At 26.7% G+C, this 21,235-nt stretch overlaps 1 protein-coding gene across 3 annotated transcripts in view; it reads right to left on the reverse strand.

The window, feature by feature from the left end:
• Window positions 1-8,828: 8,828 nt before the first annotated feature.
• The window catches only part of LOC129613056 (uncharacterized), a 189,040-nt gene continuing 176,633 nt past the window's right edge, over window positions 8,829-21,235 (reverse strand). For all 3 annotated transcript variants that reach the window (XM_055526967.1, XM_055526965.1, XM_055526968.1), the window contains 4 exons: window positions 10,214-10,338; window positions 10,033-10,090; window positions 9,215-9,422; window positions 8,829-9,142 (listed from right to left, as the gene is read on the reverse strand). In XM_055526967.1, coding sequence (XP_055382942.1) covers window positions 8,912-9,142; window positions 9,215-9,422; window positions 10,033-10,090; window positions 10,214-10,307 — 591 coding nt within the window. In that variant the 5' untranslated portion in view covers window positions 10,308-10,338 and the 3' untranslated portion in view covers window positions 8,829-8,911. The remainder of the gene's footprint in view (window positions 9,143-9,214; window positions 9,423-10,032; window positions 10,091-10,213; window positions 10,339-21,235) is intronic.

Below are 21,235 nucleotides of genomic sequence, written 5' to 3' on the forward strand. Positions count from 1 at the left end.
ATTAAGTCTTCATCACATCAATACCATAACATCACGTTCATTTTTTACTTTAATATAAAAAAATTTTCAGTTTTCGATAATAATTGATTGATAATATTGAATTTTGCCTGAATTATTATGAAAAATATTAGACTTATACCTAAACAATGTTATCTATAAATAATAATCACTTTTACTCGTATAATTCCTGAGTTTATGTTTCTTAAATGTTTTTTCGAAATTTTCAAGTTGTTTTGTTTTTTTTTTTTTAATTTTGTATAAATATCTAGAATCTGAACATTGTATACCAATTATTATCAATGAAAAATCTTTACAGTTGAGTTTGTGCCTGCGTTCGTTCATTTTATTTTATTCTTCAGGTGCTTTTATTGTAAATCGTTAATCTACTCTTGTACAAAATCTTTATTGCTTAAAATCCTAATTTATATACTGGAAACTTATAAACTAGAATTGAAGTACTTCTTAGTTCGAAATATGGTAAGATTAATTTCCTGTATAAGAGAAAAAAAAATTAAAACACAAAATATTTTTCTCTATTTTGTTTTGTGAATTATGATTCTCGCATTTCGCTTAATTTTTAAATCATACTATTGCCAGAAGTGGCGCTTTATAGTAATTTGGTTTTCAAGTGAAAATTAATTTTAAGTATAGCCCTATTAATCAACTCTTTTACCATTGCCATTTTATTAAATGGCAATATAGTTGTCTAAGAATGCAGGACGAAATTTGTTTGCTAAAAATTTATAACTTTTAAATCATTAGTCTTTTCTCTGGAAATAAAATACTGAGGTAATGTAGACTCTGAATTAAATAACAAATTCTTGGTTGTTTCTACAAATTTTTTGGACAAGCTACTGCTAATTGTTCCTGGATGTTATTTTCTCAAACAATTTATTTTATTTAAATAAAATCTAATTTTCCAGCTGGTATACGAAAAAAATTTTTAAGTCATTTACCTTCAATTATAAAATATTTAACTTCAGCTTATCGATGGACATATTTATCAAAAATTGAACAGATGAAGTTGGTCATAAACCCTCTTAAAAAATTTTAGGATCACGTAAAACTAGAATCACACACATATTATATTACCAGATTAAAAACTTGAGTCACTGCCAAAAATCTCATCTTGTATACTAAAATTTGGAAATAACAATTTTGTAAATAGAAAGGTTGCCAAAGATAGTAAGATTTAAGTAATTTGTTATTAAGTACTTTAAAATAAAATCAAGAAGAGTTGGAATTGGAGATGACGAGAAATTCATTGCAAAGAATTAGCTAAAAAAATTAAAAAATTTTGCACGCTGACGCATCTTAACACTTCCACGCACGATTAAGCAAATTTTAATTCTTCAGGGGACACGTACACAATATGTCAATAAATAGGTTGCTATTCAAAATTACGTTATACGGATATGGATCAATTTAGTATCAAGATTTTAATCCTCGAAACGCGGTCTACGTATAGATTATTTTAGCATTTGATTTCTTTTTTCGAAAAAATGTTAGATATTTTGATCCATACGCTATTGGTTTTGGATATTTACCAGAATACATTTAAATTTAGTGAATATTACGGATATGGATCAAAGTTGCAATTCTACAATTCAGGTAAATATAGGAAAAAGACGAGCTACATATTATGAAAGGGCGTCTCCAAAAACCTACCTAGAAGTTGTTGCTAACGCCAAAAAGCCTAAAATGGCGTATGGATCACATCAGTATTGAACCACTGAGATGTAAGAATCGGAAATCATTATGTCATAAATAAGGGGATATATTCGAAAGGTTTAATCAAATTCTGGATTTAGAATAACAGGATATAGGCGAAAAACTTTATAGATTTGAATTTAATTAGTACTTATTCATTTACATTTTGGATACTATGCACAAATTCGAAATTTTAAGTCAAATTCTATTAGTCAAATATTTATGCGAATTCTTTATCCTTGAATCAGCCTACTATCTAAGAATATGTAGTGTTAATGTATGTAAGTTTATTTAAATTTAAACTTTTTCCTCACAATATTATACACAATTAAACAATATTCTAACTTTTAACAAAATAAGAAAACTATAAAATTTAGTAAACCCAAAAAATTTATTTCAGTAATAACGCCAGAGACCCGTGAGACCTTTGCATTTGAAAGGTAAATAACTAAAAAGAAAATGAAAAACCAAAAAATTTTCAAACTTTGTTTTTCTAAAACAATTCAAATTTTAACAAAATATTTAAGAATAAAAGTGAATTAAAATTAAAATTGATAAAAAAGTTTTCCTTTAATAAAATTTTAGAAAAAGTCCTTGAAATTTTATTACACAATTGTTTCTGTGTACACATCTTTTATTGTAATTGCTTTCGAGAATGGTTATAGTTGCAATTTCTATTCCAAAAATTTCCTTTTCTTTATGGTATTTTTTCTTAATAAAAAATTATCCTTTAATAATGGACCCATGAGAATTATTTGAAATTCTAAAAGAAAGATCAAAGTGTTCTTCATATTAATACTGAACTGAATGTGAACAGATAAAGAAATTAAAACTCCTGTATTGGATCTTTGTGAAATCTTTTTATCTATAGTACATTGTACATGTTATATAAGATGGAAACACCTATTTAATGTTATTTGTACATATATTCTATACCTATATAGTTTGGTCATGCATCTGTGAATTTTTACAAATAATATGCAATCATTCTGAGATTCTATTCCAACCCAAAAAAATAATTTCTTGAAAATATGTTCATATGAGTTCCAACCCAAAAAATATGTTTATATAGTATGCACTGTCAAAAATTTGCCATATTTCAAATAAAGTCCAACATCCACTTCTACACATTCTCACTCTGTACCCTTTACATCCACTAGATTTTAATCTGAACCCTTTATACAATCTATATTTTAATCAAAATATGTGAATCTGCTTTTCTTCAAAATTTTCTGTAATTATTTAATTATTACAAGAACTCTTGTATAACAGTAAAGTAATGAATAATTTTGTTACTGTACGGTTATGTGAATATGCGTAAGATTCATATAAGTAAATATTTTGAAAATTTTGAATTTAATTTCGATATTCGACAAGTTCATTTTCAAGGATAATTATTTTTAGCTACTTTTCTTAGACGCAGAGGCAAGAGATGTTCGCAGACTACTTTTTACTAAGCGTAATTCGATGAAATTTGCATTTTATTACTATTATTTACGGGTATAGGTAATGCCCTCGCAGTCTTGTATTTCGTTTGAGGAAACAGGGTGTTAAACTTCATACAAAATCATACAAAAATCTAAAATTATATGTCGGGATCTCAAGTATTTCTTCATTTTTTCTGAAGCTCATTTCTAAGGAACACAACTATAGAAAATTTTTAATTTTTAAATTTTGAATTTTGTGATGAAGGAATGTAAATAGAATGTTGTAATTTAAAAAAAGGATAATAAAGAATTTTTTTAATTTTTATTTAAAAAAATTTTAAATGAAAATGAAATAAAAAAAAAATTAAGAATAAGGTGCTTTAAATAATATCTTCAAATTATACGACCAAAATTTTTTTATATTTTTCAATAAACTTTAAAATAACAAGTAAAAACGTTTCGGTCAGTTTATACCGATTATTATAACCTGTACGTTAGCAATCTGAGTTTAAAATTTGTTTTTGAATTATCTAGAATTAGCTCTATTGTTATTTTTGTATTTAGCTCTATTGTGTTCGAACCTGACAATCCACTCTATAGAAACTGCACGTATATGTCTGAACTATAATTGGACACACGACTGCCAAGTTTCATGAATCTAACTCTATTATTTTCCCAAATCTTTTAAAATGGCTTATGGAGTTGTATAGCAACTACCCGAATCAGTGCAGCCATTCCATCAAAACTTTCAGAACATATGAAGAGTGTAATTGGACACATCTTTGAGAAATTTGATATTGTTATCTTTATTGAATTAAAAAAAATCTCTTTGAGTTGTGTGGTAGCTACCCGAAACCGTTGTCCGAATTGGCTCAATTGTAATAGCAACCGTCGTTTGCACAAAAGAAACAACTTGTGAAAGTTTGGTGCCGATTGCTTTATTCGTTTTTGAGTTATCGTTGGGACGGACGGATAGACAGACCGACGGACCTAAACGAACCTAAATCGACTCAGAATTCGACGTTGATCAAAAACATACACTTAAGTCTATATCTCAGATCATTATTACAAACGGTAAGGCAAATTTAGTATACCCTTCGAATATGCGTTCGTACGGATATAAAAACAAGGATATTAGTAATAGCAATACAAATTTTTGCTATAAAATTTTTATTTAAAATTAAAATTTCATTTTTATAACTAAATATTTAATTACTTTTAAAAAATAAGTTGTAAAATTACATTCTTTACATTTATTTATTAATTAGTTACCGAATTTTATAGTTAAAGATGCTTTTTCCAGAAAAGCGATAAGATATATAAGCATAAATACCAAATCCTTTATGTGCAGAGTTGTTAAAAATGGCAGCTGCATTTTTGCTATTAATTTTGCAGTTAAATTGCAAACCACCATAGTTAATAAATATTTAATTATGTATTAAAAATTTTTTATTATCCAAAAATATCAATTGATGTGTTTGAATTTAATCTCATATATTAAGATTTTAATCAGTTGAACGTCTAATCCAATATGAGCTGACAATGTCAATCGCCTGCACACAATTTGCTTAATATAAAAAATTGATTACAAATTAAATTGATGTAACATAAACTGTTTATTCTTAATATGTTAATGGACACTCAAACAAAATAATTTCCTTGGAAGGAAATTGCAAGGAAAGTGAAATGAACTATTTTCAAAAAGTATACCTAAGAGACATTTTGTCCCTTACATAGTGTTATTACCAATGTCTGGCTATTATAGTGAAAAATAGAAAATATATAAGTATATTAGTGAATTCTACAGTATTCATGTCAAATTTTAAATTTGCAGAAATTCGAATCCACGCTCGCGAATCTCTTTAGAGTTGATTATTGTTTTATATCCGAAAAAATATTTTGAAAGCCAAGTACTTTTCAAAAATTATTCAAGTGTTTTAACTGTTATAATTAACGTACAATTACCAATGATGCGCTTGTTATAATCCCCGATGTTCTATTAGAATACTGCAGCATCTTATTTCCCCATTATGACAAACAAATAAGTGATTTAAACTTTTATTTAATTTCGTCTCCTTGAATGATAATTTGCTTAATTAAAATATGTTTGTGTGTTAGGGTATAGAGTTTACAAGTACACAAATAAGTTCATAAAATACTGCGATTGCTCTATATCAAAAATTTCTCTTTATTATTGAGAAAATTCCATGTGTCTCTCTTCACTCAAATGGGGTTGTTGTGATTAGAACAGGCAATTATTGCTTCCATTTTAATTAATAATTATAAAATAAATATGGCTATTATTACTGTTATTATTACTACGAATCACTTACGGATTAAGTAAATCTTTTTTTTTCTTATGAGCCCAATATGATGCGTGCACAAATACAAGAGTATAACCAGTTCAAATTTATAATTTAAGAGAAAAACAAGTTTTGCAGCATGAAATCTACAGAATAAAATAAAAAAACCAGTTTTTGGTTGTATTGGGCGTTAGCACAAACTTATTCATGCATAATTGCTTTATCATAATTAATTAATTTAAATTTAATTGAAAGAATTTAATTGGTTACGCAATTATTAAAATTTAATCACAATGAAATTTAAGAAATCTTTGAATTTCTTTTTTTTAATTTACACACTAAATGCAACACACACACACAATGTTAATAATAATGAATCAAAAATGGGGCAAGCGAAAAGTGAAAAATTTAAAGATTAAAAAATTAAGGGTTTTAATGAAGTGTTAAAATGTCAAATATCAACAGGACACCAAATATTTTTCTTATATAAGAACTTCCTTATTTGATATACTTATATTATATAGAGGGTATATATAACAAAAAATTATATAGGGGTTAGTATGTATAACAGTAAGAAGGATATCTAAACCCAAGAAGTATACAGATCTGTATTGAAAATAAACAAGATTGACTCACAAATATCATTATGGTTATGCAGCATGTATAAAAATTCTTGAAAAAACTCTACAACAAAAGGATCTTGTGATGTTTCAGGTCCCAGAATAGACCAAGGGAAAGCATCTTTTAAAAAATTAGAATTATGTTAGTATTTTACATATAAGCTGTATCTCAGAAACTGTTGTGCTATGAAACCTATAATTGATGTTATACATACATATGTTGTACCACTTATTACTGAATCACTCTGTACATAAATCACTGATCAGAGTGAAATTTTGAATAAATTTACTTATTTACTTAAAAAATTTTAAAAAACAAAAAAATTTTTTTGCTTCTCTTTTTACAAAAGTTATAGACTTTTAATTATGGATCTCAAAAATAACCATTGAATCAGCAGCTATACACGAACTGAAAAACACATTATTAGTTAAGGGTTAATTGGATTGGAACTTAATATTATGCTTATAATTTTATTAATTAAAAATAATTAATTAAAAAATTTCTAATCAAAGTGCCATCTATAATTACAAAGTTTACAAAAAATATCACGTTGCAATATTTTTCTTTTTCTTATTTTCTAAATTTCCATTTCTTACAATGTGCAATTAATCAAGAAATAAAATGCATGTACATTGTACACTATAAAATAAAAATCTTTTATGTAATGCGTGCGCCATCTATCAAACAGAAGGAATAAATAAATAATAAAGTTTTAATTTAGTATATGGAAACTTATCACTAGATAGAGCTTATTTAGATTAGAAAATTGACGAAAATGAAAAATCTTTACTAAAATAAATTTTTTGTATTATGTACACAAACCATAATTTTTTTTTTTTTGCAAAATTCTTAGTATTAGATTTTAATAGTAGAGGAGCTGATATCGTTATGAATAAATATTATAGAAAAATTTAAGATGTTTTATGAACTATTTAGAAAAATGAAAAATTTAAAATATTTTCAATTACATTTCGGAAACCTTTTCGTTTTCAAAATAAAAAACAATTGTGTTCTTATAAATTACAAATTTTATTAATTCATAAATATATTCACATCTTTATTTGATGATTTTATTAAAGCTAAAATTAGTGTCCAAAAGAAACTGCAAACTGAAATCGTTAAAACTTGATAACCAGTACTAATATATTTAAAATTAATAAGCTGTATAGTAGGCCAAAATAAAATGCTATATAAGAGCGTTTTTGGAAATTTTTCTTTTACCTAAAATGTATGAAAATAATTTTGTTAATTTTGTATGCAATAATTTGTAAAAAAAAAAGTCTGGCAACACCTATAATTTATCAAAAACTTGTTTAATTAAGAGCAGCAATTTGGCCATCAAGTGAATTCAATGATTTACGAATGAAATTCATCATGTGTAAATATTCGAATACTTACCTCATTTAATGCATTTCTATTAGATTCACCTTCCATTATGGCCATACCATAAAAAAATACTGCAATTAAATACGGATCAAAAGAAATTTCTTCAACGAAAACTTTTGCTAGTGTCGATTTAAAATCTTTATTAGGCCAAGCAATATTTATAAATCGTACCCAACCGTATAGATGTGGTGCAATAATAAATGATCCAAAAATTGAATATCTTTTTTTTTTTGTTAGAATTGAATTGAAAATTAAAAGATCAAGATCTCAAAAGTCTTGAGATTTGTGATTATTAATTTATTTATGCTTACCGTAAACAACGATTCCAATCATAATTTGGAAATTTTTTCTTTTCTACTAGAATTTGTTCTAAAAATTTTTATATTAAAATTTTTTACGATATTCTTATTATTTTTATGTTTATATACCTACTAAACATCCGGCTGGCCATAATATACCGTAACTTATCATACCCCTCAAAATATTATACTTATTTAATAATTTTAAAAGCATTATGGACCTTATCATCTGAGGGAAACGGGAATATCTATTCCAATAATACAAAAATTGTAATTGAATCAAATTTACTGATTATTAGAGCTGGAACATTTTTGTAAGATTTTGAATTTTTACAATTGAATTAAATTTTGATATAATTACTTCTACAATAACAAAATTATTATACTAAATTTTATTGAAGAATGACAAGTTTTGCTTTTGATGTTCAAAATTAAAAATTTTGAGTTGTCAAATTTGTATTTTAACTAGTTAAATATTTGCTAGTGTGACGTAGGAAACAGACCTTGAACATACGTATAACTCGCTCTTAATATTATGCCAATTGCGATATTATTGTAAATGCGAGTTGTTTCGAAGCTCTTTGTCATATTTAAGGGCAAAATATTATCTGTCTCTTATATAGGATTTCTAACAATTATAACAGTAGAACTTCCATAACTCAGATATAAAAAATCAAGTTAGAGAATATTTGTGTAAAAGTAATTTGACGGTAAATGCAAAATTACTTAGTTTTTAACAGATTGTTGAAAAAATACTAATTTTTGAGCGCCTTGTTCCTCTACATGTACACTTGAATTGTTTCAGAGTCATTATTTAATATTCCCAACCTCTAACAAGATGCCATTTTCTTCCATACACCTGATTATTTGAACTTCAACTTTAAATTGGATGAAATTACGTTATTCTTTGTAATTATTTCTGGTAAAAGTTAACAAGTTTACATAAAGATCTTAAAACCTTGTTTCATATTGAGAAATAAAAGCAAACACAATTTGTATTACATAATTCTAATATTTATTAATAAGTAGATATTATAAATTACTTAATTGATTACTCTACTGTTCTCATTCATTTTACATTTAAATTACATAAAATCTAATTTAATTCACAAATTTAATAAAATTGAATATAAATTTGAAGAACAAAACAAATAATTTTAAAATTTTAAACTAATTCCAAGAAATGAACAATATCATCAATCAAATGTACTTCTAAATCAACTGGATGATGAATATTAACTGATTTAATGTAAGCTAGAAAAGATGTCCAAAACATACTAAATGTTGATGTAAATACAACTTGATTTTTTGGTGGTATAAATGTAAAATTAAATGTTTGTACAATTGGCCAATAGATGACTCCAATTTTGTATGTATCAAAGAATTTATTTCTTATCTACAAGAGTAAATTATTAAAAATTTTTATATGTAGTTGGAATTGCAAATTCTATTAAATTTTTAGACTTACTTCTTCAGCAGCTCTTTTATGATCCTTTCCTTCCATTCTACTCATACCATATAAGAAAGATGCTATCATAAATGGATCATATGATAATTGTTCTGTTAATGCTTTAGAAATTGATGATTTAATATCAGTACGTGGCCACATAATTCCAGCTAATCTTATCCATATATAAATTGTTGGTCCCATAAAGAAACCACCAAATAAACTGAATCTAGAAATTTTTTATTAAAAATTTGGAAAAAAAATTATTATATGTGAGTAAATGATTAAAATTTTATATTAATTTGGCACTACACAATTGCAATACACCTAAAAATTTAGTAATTAAAAATGAAAATTAATTTAGCAGAATTGAGCAATAAATTGAGCAATAAAATGAGAAATTGAATATGAAATCTGCATGTCATTCCGAAATCTGAACAGATTATAACTAATATCGATATTCATAAAGGAAAGCCCTTATTCTAAGGTTTGTAAATCATATTTAAGAATGCACCTCCCTTACACAGACACGAAGTTATATTTAAAATTTCAAAAAATAAAAAAATCAGTTGAAATTAACTTTAAGCCACCTGTAACTTCGAATCTATTGACCTGTACTCATGAGCGCCTATACAATGGTATATAACAGTGGACTTGGAAACGAGACACCTTGTATATGTCGACCATAATGAAATATGTATTATTAAAATTATAAATTAAAAATCCATCGAAAACATTCAACACAATGAATTAGAAATGAAGGCATGACTTTTTTTTTCGTTAAAATCATTTGTGTTAAAATTGTTTTTCACACAAGCACGGGAATCTTCTTAACTTACTTGATACATTTTGACCAATCATAATTACTAAAATTTTTTTTTTCTACAAAAGTTTGTTCTAAAATTCCAAAAAAATAAACAAAATTAAGAATTTTTAAAAATTTTAATAATTCTTAGAGTTGTAGATGAATTTTATCTCACCTAAACAATTTAAAATGTTGAAAAACAAAATTTTACTCACCAATTAAACTACCGCATGGCCATAGAAGAGCGTAACTAATCATTCCTCTAATAATTTTATGTTTTTCAGAAAATTGCATTATCGTTTTCAACATTTTTGCTGTGGTAAGATCAGTAAACTATTTTCTATAATGAGAATTAAAAAAAAATAAAATTTTTTATTAAGCATGATTTCGAATTTAAGTATTTATTGTATGAGATAGAGATTATTATGACACGATAGAGAAATTTCAATAATTATTAGATGTCAATCAGTAAATGCATGCAATTTCTCTCTCGTGTTACTCAAATTTCACGAATTATAATTCTAGTAATTTGATAATAAAATTAATGCGACTCCAAGTAATAAAACAACATGTGTAATGAAATTTTTTAACGCCAGAATTAGAATTTAAGAGTCTTAGAAAGAAGGCAGAGAGACAATCGAAAAATCTTATTCTATATACACATGTTGTATCTGAATGAACAGTTCATTTCGGGATAAAATATTAAATTACACTATGTATAAGGTATTTATTGCATAGGATTATCGGTGATATAATTTTTGGTTCATAAACTTATTTTAGAATTTTAGAAATATTATTCAGGCACTCCTACTGTGGTACGTAGGCTGCATCTGCTGCACTAAGTATACTGTTTTCCTTTTATTTAAATCATGAAATGTCTTATGATCTTATATTCGTATGCATATCCCTAAATTATGATTATAGCCTATGTTTTTGTAAATATTGAAAATAATTGCTCGAATTTGGACACTGTAATGAATTCTCCAAGACGTAATGGTAGTTATCATTTAACAAAAATATTTTTATGTAAACTAAATCCGAACAAAAACAATTATTTGATAGAATCTGTCTTGAAATTAATAAATATTGCAATCAATTAAATGCTACTCTTCTGCATTTTTGGGTTCGGATTCGAATTACCGCTGTTGAAGTTTCATATAATGTAAATTTTAAAAAAAAAAATTTCTCATTTGCCAAATAACTATGAATTATTCAATAGATATTTAATAATAATGACATTTCCAGGGAAGGCAAAACATCGTATGAGTATTGGAATTTGGAATTTCAACATAACTAACCTAAACCTCTTCTAATTACAAATATTTTAAGAATAAGAAGGTATGGATGCTCAAATATCAAATTTCTACCTTCCCATACTTGAGTCCGTTCATCACAGAATGCGGTAATTTTTACTTTTATATTGTCTTACATTTTTATCCTTCATATGTATATTATTATAGCCTTAGGGAAATTTCTAAAAATTTCAGATTCATTCTTTCATTGTCAAGAAAAAAAAACAAAAATTAAAATCTTTATAATTATGCAGATTATCCGAGAATAGAAGTAAAAAAAAAAGGCAAACGAGCTTAAGGGTAATTACTGTTCTAATTTTATGTGCCATAAGATTTATTTTCCAATATTTCATTATTACTATTATTATTATTATTATTGTAAGATGAAAAAGATATGATTGTCCTTGGACGTCGTCATCATATGTCATAAAAAAAATTCCCTTAAATAATTTCATACCTATTTTATGCACCTTGATATCTTCCGAATATAAAATCATTCTAAAATCTTATAGAAATTTAAATTTGAGAAAGGATCACAAATAACAAGAAGAGAATTAAAAAAAAAAAGAAAACAATTGACCGCCTATTAAAAAGCAGCTAGCCAGGTTTTTCATCCTTTTGTATTGAGAATTCAATCAATGTGAAGCCGGTTGTGAGTTTTGTGTTTTCTTTTTTTTTTGGGATGAAATAAAAATTATAATAAAAAAATCAAAAATCGAAAAGAAATCCTAAAAACAATTTTATTTTTTTTGATCCGTTACCAAAGCAAGTTTTATTGTTATATTTATTTTTCAATAGACACGGGACAGGTAAACAAGAAGCTAAAATTATTCTTGCGTTTTTGTTTTTTTTTTCTTCTCAACAAAAACGTACAAGTACATGTGTTCTCAAACTGTGTAATCTAAAATATTTTAAAAAGAAAACGCTTGATAACCCCAGTATTTTCGAGGTTCACTGGAATCTCGGCGAATAGAACAACATTTCGTCGGCTGTATGCTTATCGGCTCCATACGCCACTTTTGCACTTTTTGACTTATGAGTGGATCTATAGGTTTTAAATGATGCTCTTTCTGTCTGTCTAATCCGTTTTTCTCTATCTCGATCTGCTGCTGAGATACAGAGTGTCAGGTTTGCTCCATAGACTGCATTTTTACGAATTTCTAATGCTTATGTGCCCCATGAACCATTTTTTGGTTGTTGCGGCACAATTTGTATGGAAAAATGAGAACATTTTTACGTTTTTCTTGTGTGCTCTATTTACATAGTACTGCGTGATAGAGCATTAAAATTCAAAATTATAAAAAATTTTATTTTGCTGCATAGACATTGGAAAAAAACATCACAATACAACAAACATACAAAAAATAGCAACACACATACTGTTGAAGAAACAAAAGAAATGGAAAGGCATACACATGAAAAAAACTTAGCAACAATGGATAAAGACGTAGATTGAAGCAACATAGATCCAAATCATTGCATCATATGCTATGATTTGCAAAATGTTTTTGCCTTACCAAAAGGATATGCGTCTGCATTTTTTTACAAAAGAAAGTTAAATGTTTTTAATTTAACTGGCACTGCGATGATTCCAAATAAAGAAAAGCTAACATATTGCGTAGTTTGGTCAGAAGCCAATAGTGGAAGAACTGGAAATGACATTTGCAGTGCTTTAGCCAAAATTTTAAATAAAGTATGCCAAGCAAATCCAAATTTAACGAGAATAACTTTATGGAGTGACAGTTGTGTACCCCAGAACAAAAATAAAATTAATGCAACATGTATGAAGTATTTTATAAATTCATCTTTAAATATCAAAGAAATTTTACATAAATATTCTGAACCAAGGCATTCCGAAATTCAGGAGGTTGACTGTGTTCATTCAGTTATTGAAAAGTACTTGAAAAATTTGGAGATACATAGCCCTCTGCACTTAATAAAATTGAAAACATGCAAATGCCTAAAGTCAAGCTCGATGTAATTCAAATGTTAGATAACGACTTTAAAAACTACTCAGCAATGGCATCCCAATTAAATTACTCGGCTATACCATTTACGAAAGCAAAATATATATTCTACGAAAGCAATCAACCATTTAATTTAAAATATAAAACTTCTTTCTCAGACCTAGAATTCAAGGTGATTTCCATTTATAAAAAAGGGACAAAAAAATCTATTTGAGAGCAATGTTAAAAATATGGGCCCTTATGTGACAAATGAAAAGAAAGGTGATATAAAATCTATATTGCCATATTTACCTAAAGTCGATCAAGAGTATTTTAAAGCTTTACTGAAACTTAATTGAAAAATTTATATTACTAAATTAAATTAAAACAAAAAAACAACAAATGTATTAACGTTCTGTTATTAGTATAGTATTTAAAAATGTATAAAGCTAAGAAGAGGCTGCATTTTTTTTTTTAAGTAATTAATTTTTATTTTAAAATGATTTACTGTTAGATTATAGGAATTTCAATATTTTATATTATAGCATTTAAAAATGAAACAAAGTACAATAATTAATTCGTAAAACTTAAGCTACGAAAAGGCTGTTAATTTTTTGTAAGAAGTTATTAATTTTTTATTTTGAAAACAATTCCTGTATAGATTATAAGAAGAATTTAAATATTTTTATATTATAGTATTTAAAATATAAACAAAGAACAATAAATCATTTTGTAAATGCAGAGGCTAATAGTTTTGTTTGAGTTGTTATACTTTTTTTCATCGTGGTAGCATACTCTTATTATTTTTGTTATGAAATTTTCGGAATTTAATAATTTCAATAAAAATTTTTAAAAACATTACTTAAATAACTTGTTTTACTTTATATATTTCAGTACTAAATGCTTAAAATTTTTTTTTTAATATTTAATAATAAATTTGTTGTTGTTTTGCATGTTAATTTAATTTCTTTTTTGCTCCACTTCATACATTCCCTTAGTTAATTTGATAATTTTTTGAAAATTTTTGTTTGCTTCATAGTAATATAGTTTTTCCCTTAAAAATATAACGCAAAGCTCCATAACAAAATAAAATTTCAAATTTGCACAAGATCATGGAATATGCAGCAAAGGCCAAAACGACTGGTCTTACAAAAATTGCAATATTTCAAGAACCGTAAGAGTCCGTAAACTGAAATTTTAAATTAAAACTAAAAATAAAAGTACTATTTCGTATATAAAATATAAAAAAATCCCAGCGCGCAGTTTTTCTTTAATTCTTTGTCAAACTTTCTTTTTCAATTTTCTCGGTTTACAGTGCTTGGCGTATGCGGCCGACAAGCATACAGCCGACGATTTGTTTCTTCTTACTTTTTATTCAAAAATTCTTTCTCACAAGAAAATTAAAATAGTATGGTAACAGTTGTAATTATAGCGAAGATTCCGGAAAGGGTTCTTCATTAAGAATATAAAAACTTAAAAAATTCGGCAGTCACTCTGCAATTTTTTTCTCCTTATTTGTAATTTTAACCGAAAGTATTCGAAATTGAAATGATGTCATAGTATTATTTAAGAATTGTAAGGTTTGATCTAGAATTTAAAGATGAATTTTGATTAATTGCCTACAAATTTTAAATAATTTTTTATATTAGCTTGTCATCAGGTTCCCATTACAGCAACTACTTTTTACTTTTGTTAACTTATCAAAAAAAATTTGACAAGTCTCTACTGAAGCAAGAGTCGAATCACTAATTAAACATTAATTACTATAATAAAAACAAGTACATTTTCAATAAGCTAATTAGAAAAATGTAAAATAAATGGTTGGTACAACAGTGCCTTGATTATATACAGTAAAGGTCTCTCATTTAAACTCGTTTTTAGAACCGAAAATATGCGACATTAACTGTAAAAACCGAAAGAAAACGGTGAACAGTAATAGCAGACGATTTTCATTGTTAACTCAGAACGAGAGCGGAAAGACAAAATCAACTGTACAGAATTTTGCATATAAAGTTACACACTCATGAAAAAATAGGAACTTAGGTTACCGGTTCACTACCGGTGGTGAATGAAATTCGCGGTGGTAATTTCGCTTGATTCTGGGCAATTCCATTTAAATATATGAATTCTGAATTTTAAATATCTTTGAATCAATCCCATTTCCATATGAATTCTGGCATTTCGTCGCGGAAAATCACTCTTCTGTTTTCTACTTAAACAAGAATTGCGAAATGGCTCAAAGCGGGGTTCATACCTAAATTTTATGTATAAAAATATTGGATTTGGATTTTGGATGTTTTTGTTTTAAACTTTTTGACGTAATTTAAGTAATCTTTAAGTTTCGCTCTGGCGATTGTATGAATATACAAAATATCTCTGGAAATTTATGTGAGAGAATATGAAATTCCCTTTTTCTACATTTTGACAATCGCTGGTTGGTACAAGTATAAGATTTTGTCAAAGTAAATGGGAAAGTAATTTTGTTTATTATTTTTTTATTTATTTTTTTATTTGTGTTAAAATTATATTGTCACAAGTCTTAAGTATTATTCCACGTTTTTTTTTTTTTTTTATATTTAAACAATGCCTTTATTTTTATAGGGAATCACTTCTATCGTCGCATTTCAAATTATTGTTTTCTTTTTTCTCGTTTTCTATTTCGGAGAATAATTTCAACATCCTAAAAACATTTATAAAGAAAAATAACAAAGCAATAATAAATTTTTTTTTTAATAAATTTAAAATAAAGAAGTCTTTTAGGTCGCAACTCGCTGTAAACGTAACAATGTTGTTTGTTACCTGAGTAATACCTGTAATTGTTTTCTTCAAATTGTAAAAGTTCATTAATTATAGAAATATTTAATAATAAAAAAAATAATTATAATTGTTACAAAATACAAGATTTTTTTCAAAGTTGAACACAAATTACGTACGTAAAATTTTCACACACATTTCTCAAACAATTTTAAATGAAAAAATTCTTTACCCTTATTATTGTTGTTGTAAGAGCTGAGTAAGTAATTTGATAGGTAACCGATATTTTTTTTTTAATAAAGGTTTTTGATTTTAAAATAAAATTATATTGTTTTAATTAAAGCAGCTGAAAGGAAATCTACATTTAGAATAACCTGTTTAATTTAAAATTTAAGTTCCTTAAAAAAACTTATACCTAGGTTTAAGATTTCCGGATGGAGTCTCTTGCTTATTAATACATAAACTCGAGCTGTACTAAGTTTTGTGAAGTATTGTCATACCGATTTCAAAATTAATGGACTGAAAGCAAAATGCACTGAAATCTTCTTTGAACCATCTATATTCAACATTAATTCGTTTTCTCAAAGTGAAAGACGGACAGGGTTTGCAAAGTGGGGAATGTTTAACTAATTTTGATGCAGAAAATGATGAAGAAAATTTGAATGTAATATTGAAAATATTGCCATTTTATCGAAAATAATAATGATGACGAAAATTTTACGGGAGAAAATTCAACAAATTTAGAACAGTCTATGTACGGGATGATTTTACCGTAATAATGGTTAATCTTAATATAGTTAATCTTACAAAATGGATTTGATTTTCTTTGAAATCTGGAATTTATTGACTTTATAACAAAAGATTGAAACCAAAATTTTGAGTAATATCCTTTATCTGATCAGCATGAAATTTTACAAAACTTTTTGGAACAATCCTGACACAGAAATCCTATTGATCCTGAGTTGGAATTGATGCTGTTGGTTCCGATATTATATAGTGCTATTATAGACTTTTCGAGCCCCTTTAAGATCTGTTCAAGTTCTTCAAGGACTTGTTTTTTAGGATTTCAGATCCCGGAAAAAGTAACTAAAAAAGAATATGCCGAAACAATTTATTTCAAACCTCAACTTATTAAAAAGTTGTCTAATTTATAACAAATAAAGAACACAAATACTACCAGAAAGACAGATGTCTTTTGAATTGGGAGAGTGAGACAGATTTGTTCCGATATAGTTTTCAATAAATTTTCTAAAAGAAGTTAATTTTCACCCAATTTCACCTACAACATTAGGCAAATAGACTGTCTTGTCGGTTATTCAAAGTCGTTTAGTGTTTATATCACAATTTTACGTTTTTGTAATTTAAATTTTCGTTTATTGTATTTTGTGTTTTTCTAATTTACTCCTTAAATTATTATTGTCTTGTTTTCTATTTTCCTAATTCAGAAAAAGCCTGCATCTATTAAGCTGAAACAGGGTTAGATACAACCATATAGGAGTATAATATTATGTGAAACAGCATGTAGGAAGATTATTTATGTGTTATCGAGAATATCGCGTTTATTATTGTCGTCATCATCATATCTGTCACGCAATATTCGAAAATGTTAACTCTTAATATTCTGATCAGAAATGCTTGATAATCCGCTATTTTATAGCATTTTTATTGCATTATTTTTTATTAGTTTTTATCTCTTTTCTTTTATTAAAATAGGTACGCATATTACTTTCTTTCTTTCCCCTCCTTCTCTTCTATTTTATACGCTCTTATGATATCAAACTTCTGAGTGTTTATGTGTGTATTGTTAAAATACGTAAATGGGTAGAAAGTTTTAAAATGAGACTTTGTTGTTTTTTATTATGGCATGGTAATAAAATAAGAAATTTAAAATGTTTATACTTTGTGTATGTTGAAATCCTGGGCTAGTTGAAAATAATGAGTTCTACTGAAACATCCATATATAAAATTCTATTTAAAACATAAAAGTTTTCATTTCCTATTATAATTTTATTTTATACATTGTTTGTCGTCTCTCTTTTCAATACTCAAAAGAAATTTTTTCTTTTTCAATAGCAGGCATAAGGAAATTTCGGTATCTACACATTATTTCTCATTGTTTGTCTCATGTATACCCGCTTCGCATAAAATTTAAAACTTAATTAAGTCAAAAGAAGAGATCGGAGTCGAATGTAAGTATGTAACATATTATTATACTTATGTAACTGGCATTTTTGATTCTACAATAAAATATGGTTGAATATTTTGAAAAATAAAATATTTTAAGTAATAAAAATGCGGGTTTGTTATACTTTGTTCTGTTCTCATTCTACTCTCTTTTTTTTTATTACTAATAAAAGTTCAATTGTTCTTTGTTAAAAATATTTTTTATATTTACAATGTGTTTCATTTATAAATGAAAGTAAATAAAAACAAATTTGAGGTAAGTCGTAAATTTTTTCGATATAAACTATTCAAATTTTGATAGTGGTCGAAAATCTTGTAGATTTCTTAATGTTTACCCTATATGAATCAAATGAAATACCCATCAAATACCCAATGATTTACAATTAAAAGAGTGATAATTTTTTTCGAACTTCATATTGTAAAAAATAGAACCTTATTTATTTCGAGTTCTGACTACAAAAATATTTTTCGCCTTTTTATATTGCCCCCTAAGGTTATCTCATTCTCCTATATTTCACTCTCTTTTAAATGAAACACCCCACTCTATTATTTACTTTCTTTCATTTTTATTACTCTTTTCTCTACTTTTCAATTTTTTTATTATTCTTTCACTTCACTGATATAGATTTTATTAAGTCAAAGGAAGCAAAAGAAAAATATAATGAAAAAAAAAAGAATAAAATTTAAAAGGACAAAATGAGAACATAAAATTCAATTTTATTAAGGATATAAAATCATTCGCCGTCTCGTATAATAAAAACATAATGGTATGTGTGTGTGTGTGTGTATGTTCTCACATTTCTTCACGTAATTTTTTTTTCTCTTTTAGTGCCGCATGAATTCTTAAGTGAATTGAAAATAATGCACAACAATTTAAAATTGTACTCGTGTAGAAAGTTATAAGGATATGAACATTGAACTATGTGATACACACTGACTAGCCTCTGTATATATTATTAAAAAGAAGAAGCCATTTTTGTTTTCTTTTTGTTAATTTTCTCATTGAGAATTCAATTTTTGATTAAATTTTTAATGCATTTCTTAATTACATTTCGATGAGTTCATTTTTATATTTTAAAAGAAAATTTTCACAAAATTAAAAAGTCGTAATTTTTAAGGAAAATCATAATACTCGTATATCTGATTAAATTTAAAATTCCAGACAATGCAGTTATCATTTATTATTACAATATACTTTTCACAGTACTTTGTCTACAATGAAAGAATTTGAGAACTTGAGATTTTTAAATTTTGTAATTACGAGTAATGATATGAAGATGAGCAATAATTGTGCTTTAACTTTCGAAATTAATTTCGAGATTATTTTGGCATAATTACTAAGAAAACCGCTGGTGAATTTTGGTTGGTTTGTTGACGTGGCAGATGCTATAAGTCCACCGCACCCTAACGAGCGCAAATATGGCTTTTTGCTGCCAACACTCCGCAGCAGCGACACGCTGTGTTAAAGGGCAATCACAACCTAGCTGCATGCTCTCCCAACGGCCAGTATTCTGTTTAGACATCGTCGAAGCCCATCCGATTTTGCAAGAAAAATGTGGCTAAAATACGATCTAAAAAAAACCCACGGAAACGTCCATGGCTGAGCCACACCAAGCCGATCCACACGCTCATTTCCCGCTATATTATGGTGGCCCGAGCTCAAAAGGGTATACTGATGAATCTTGCTTTAAACTATCGATGCTATCGACGAACTATTTTTAAACATTAAATTTTCACAACTAATTACCCTTAGTATGTATACTATCTCATAATAATTAGTTGTACATTGCATATAGAATAACACGAGTAGGCAATAGAGATATTTGACATCCCTACTATGACAAACATATTCCAATTTTTTTTTGTCGGAAAAGTCAGCACTTTGAATGAAACACCACCTGGAAATTCACAAGAGTAATTTAATTTCAAGGTGTTGGAATGAATTGCAAATTTTATTTGAGAAATTTTATAAAGCATTTATGAAAATTATTTTAATTGAAGTTTAATTATTACCCATGCCCGGTATTTCATGACGCGTAAATGAAATTGTATTGCAAAATATGTAATTAATGGTTTTATTTTTTTTTTGTAAATTTTAAATAATAATTATAGGCTAAAGTTCTAATATTTCTAAATCAATAAAATGGAAAAGAAATGGTTTTTTTTTTGCTATAAAGGGTTTAAAGGCCAATTCAAATTTTACACGTCATCGTGTAAAAATTTTGAGTTAGAATTTCTAGAATGTTGTGTCATTCAAGGTTTTTAAATGGGCATACTTTTATGCCATGACTTCAATTAATTATTTAATTCTTGATTGAAAATTTAATTGAAAATTAGTAATGACCTACAAATCATTCGTATTAACAATATTTCACGTAACAATTGCAACTTTAGCTTTTACCGTACATACCGTACTTACTATGTAAGTGGCAAATTTTGATATTAACTTTGAAGGAGCGATTCAATGTTTGGTTATGTAGTGGAAAATTTTTCAGCAAATAAAATGTCTCTTGGGATATTATAACCAGAAATATATCAATAAAGCTAATTATTAGTTTAATTTTTTTAATATTCAAAGTGAGACAAACCCCTAAAAAATCAAAAGTAAGGCATAAAGCAAGAGCGACGGTTGCAATTTTAATGTTACGACAGAAGGAAGCTTTAGTTCACTCTTAGTGAAATGCAGATTTGATAGTCGCAAAAGAAGGGAAAAGAGTAATGACACACTTTCTGCGATAGAGTTTTAATATGCCAAGTTTAAAAGGATGCAATCTACTACTCTAATATTCCGACTCAATACTATAGCGATTGCTTCATTTAATCATTTTGTCTTTTAAACATCCACATGTTCGATTTCTATTTCAATTTATGAATTTATGATTTGAACTTGTTAACTTAAGGAGTAAAGCTAAAATTTAATGAACTTAGCTCAACGACCATAGTTCTATGTTAAATTCATTACCCCCTTTTCATTTTTAATAAATTTTTACCCAATAAATTCTAATTATTAAATGTTTAATAGTTTACGAATTTATTCAAGTAACTTCGCGTAATATTGACA

Source organism: Condylostylus longicornis, unplaced genomic scaffold (genome assembly GCF_029603195.1).
Source record: "Condylostylus longicornis isolate FDR11 unplaced genomic scaffold, ASM2960319v2 ptg000080l, whole genome shotgun sequence".
Lineage (NCBI taxonomy): Eukaryota > Metazoa > Arthropoda > Insecta > Diptera > Dolichopodidae > Condylostylus > Condylostylus longicornis.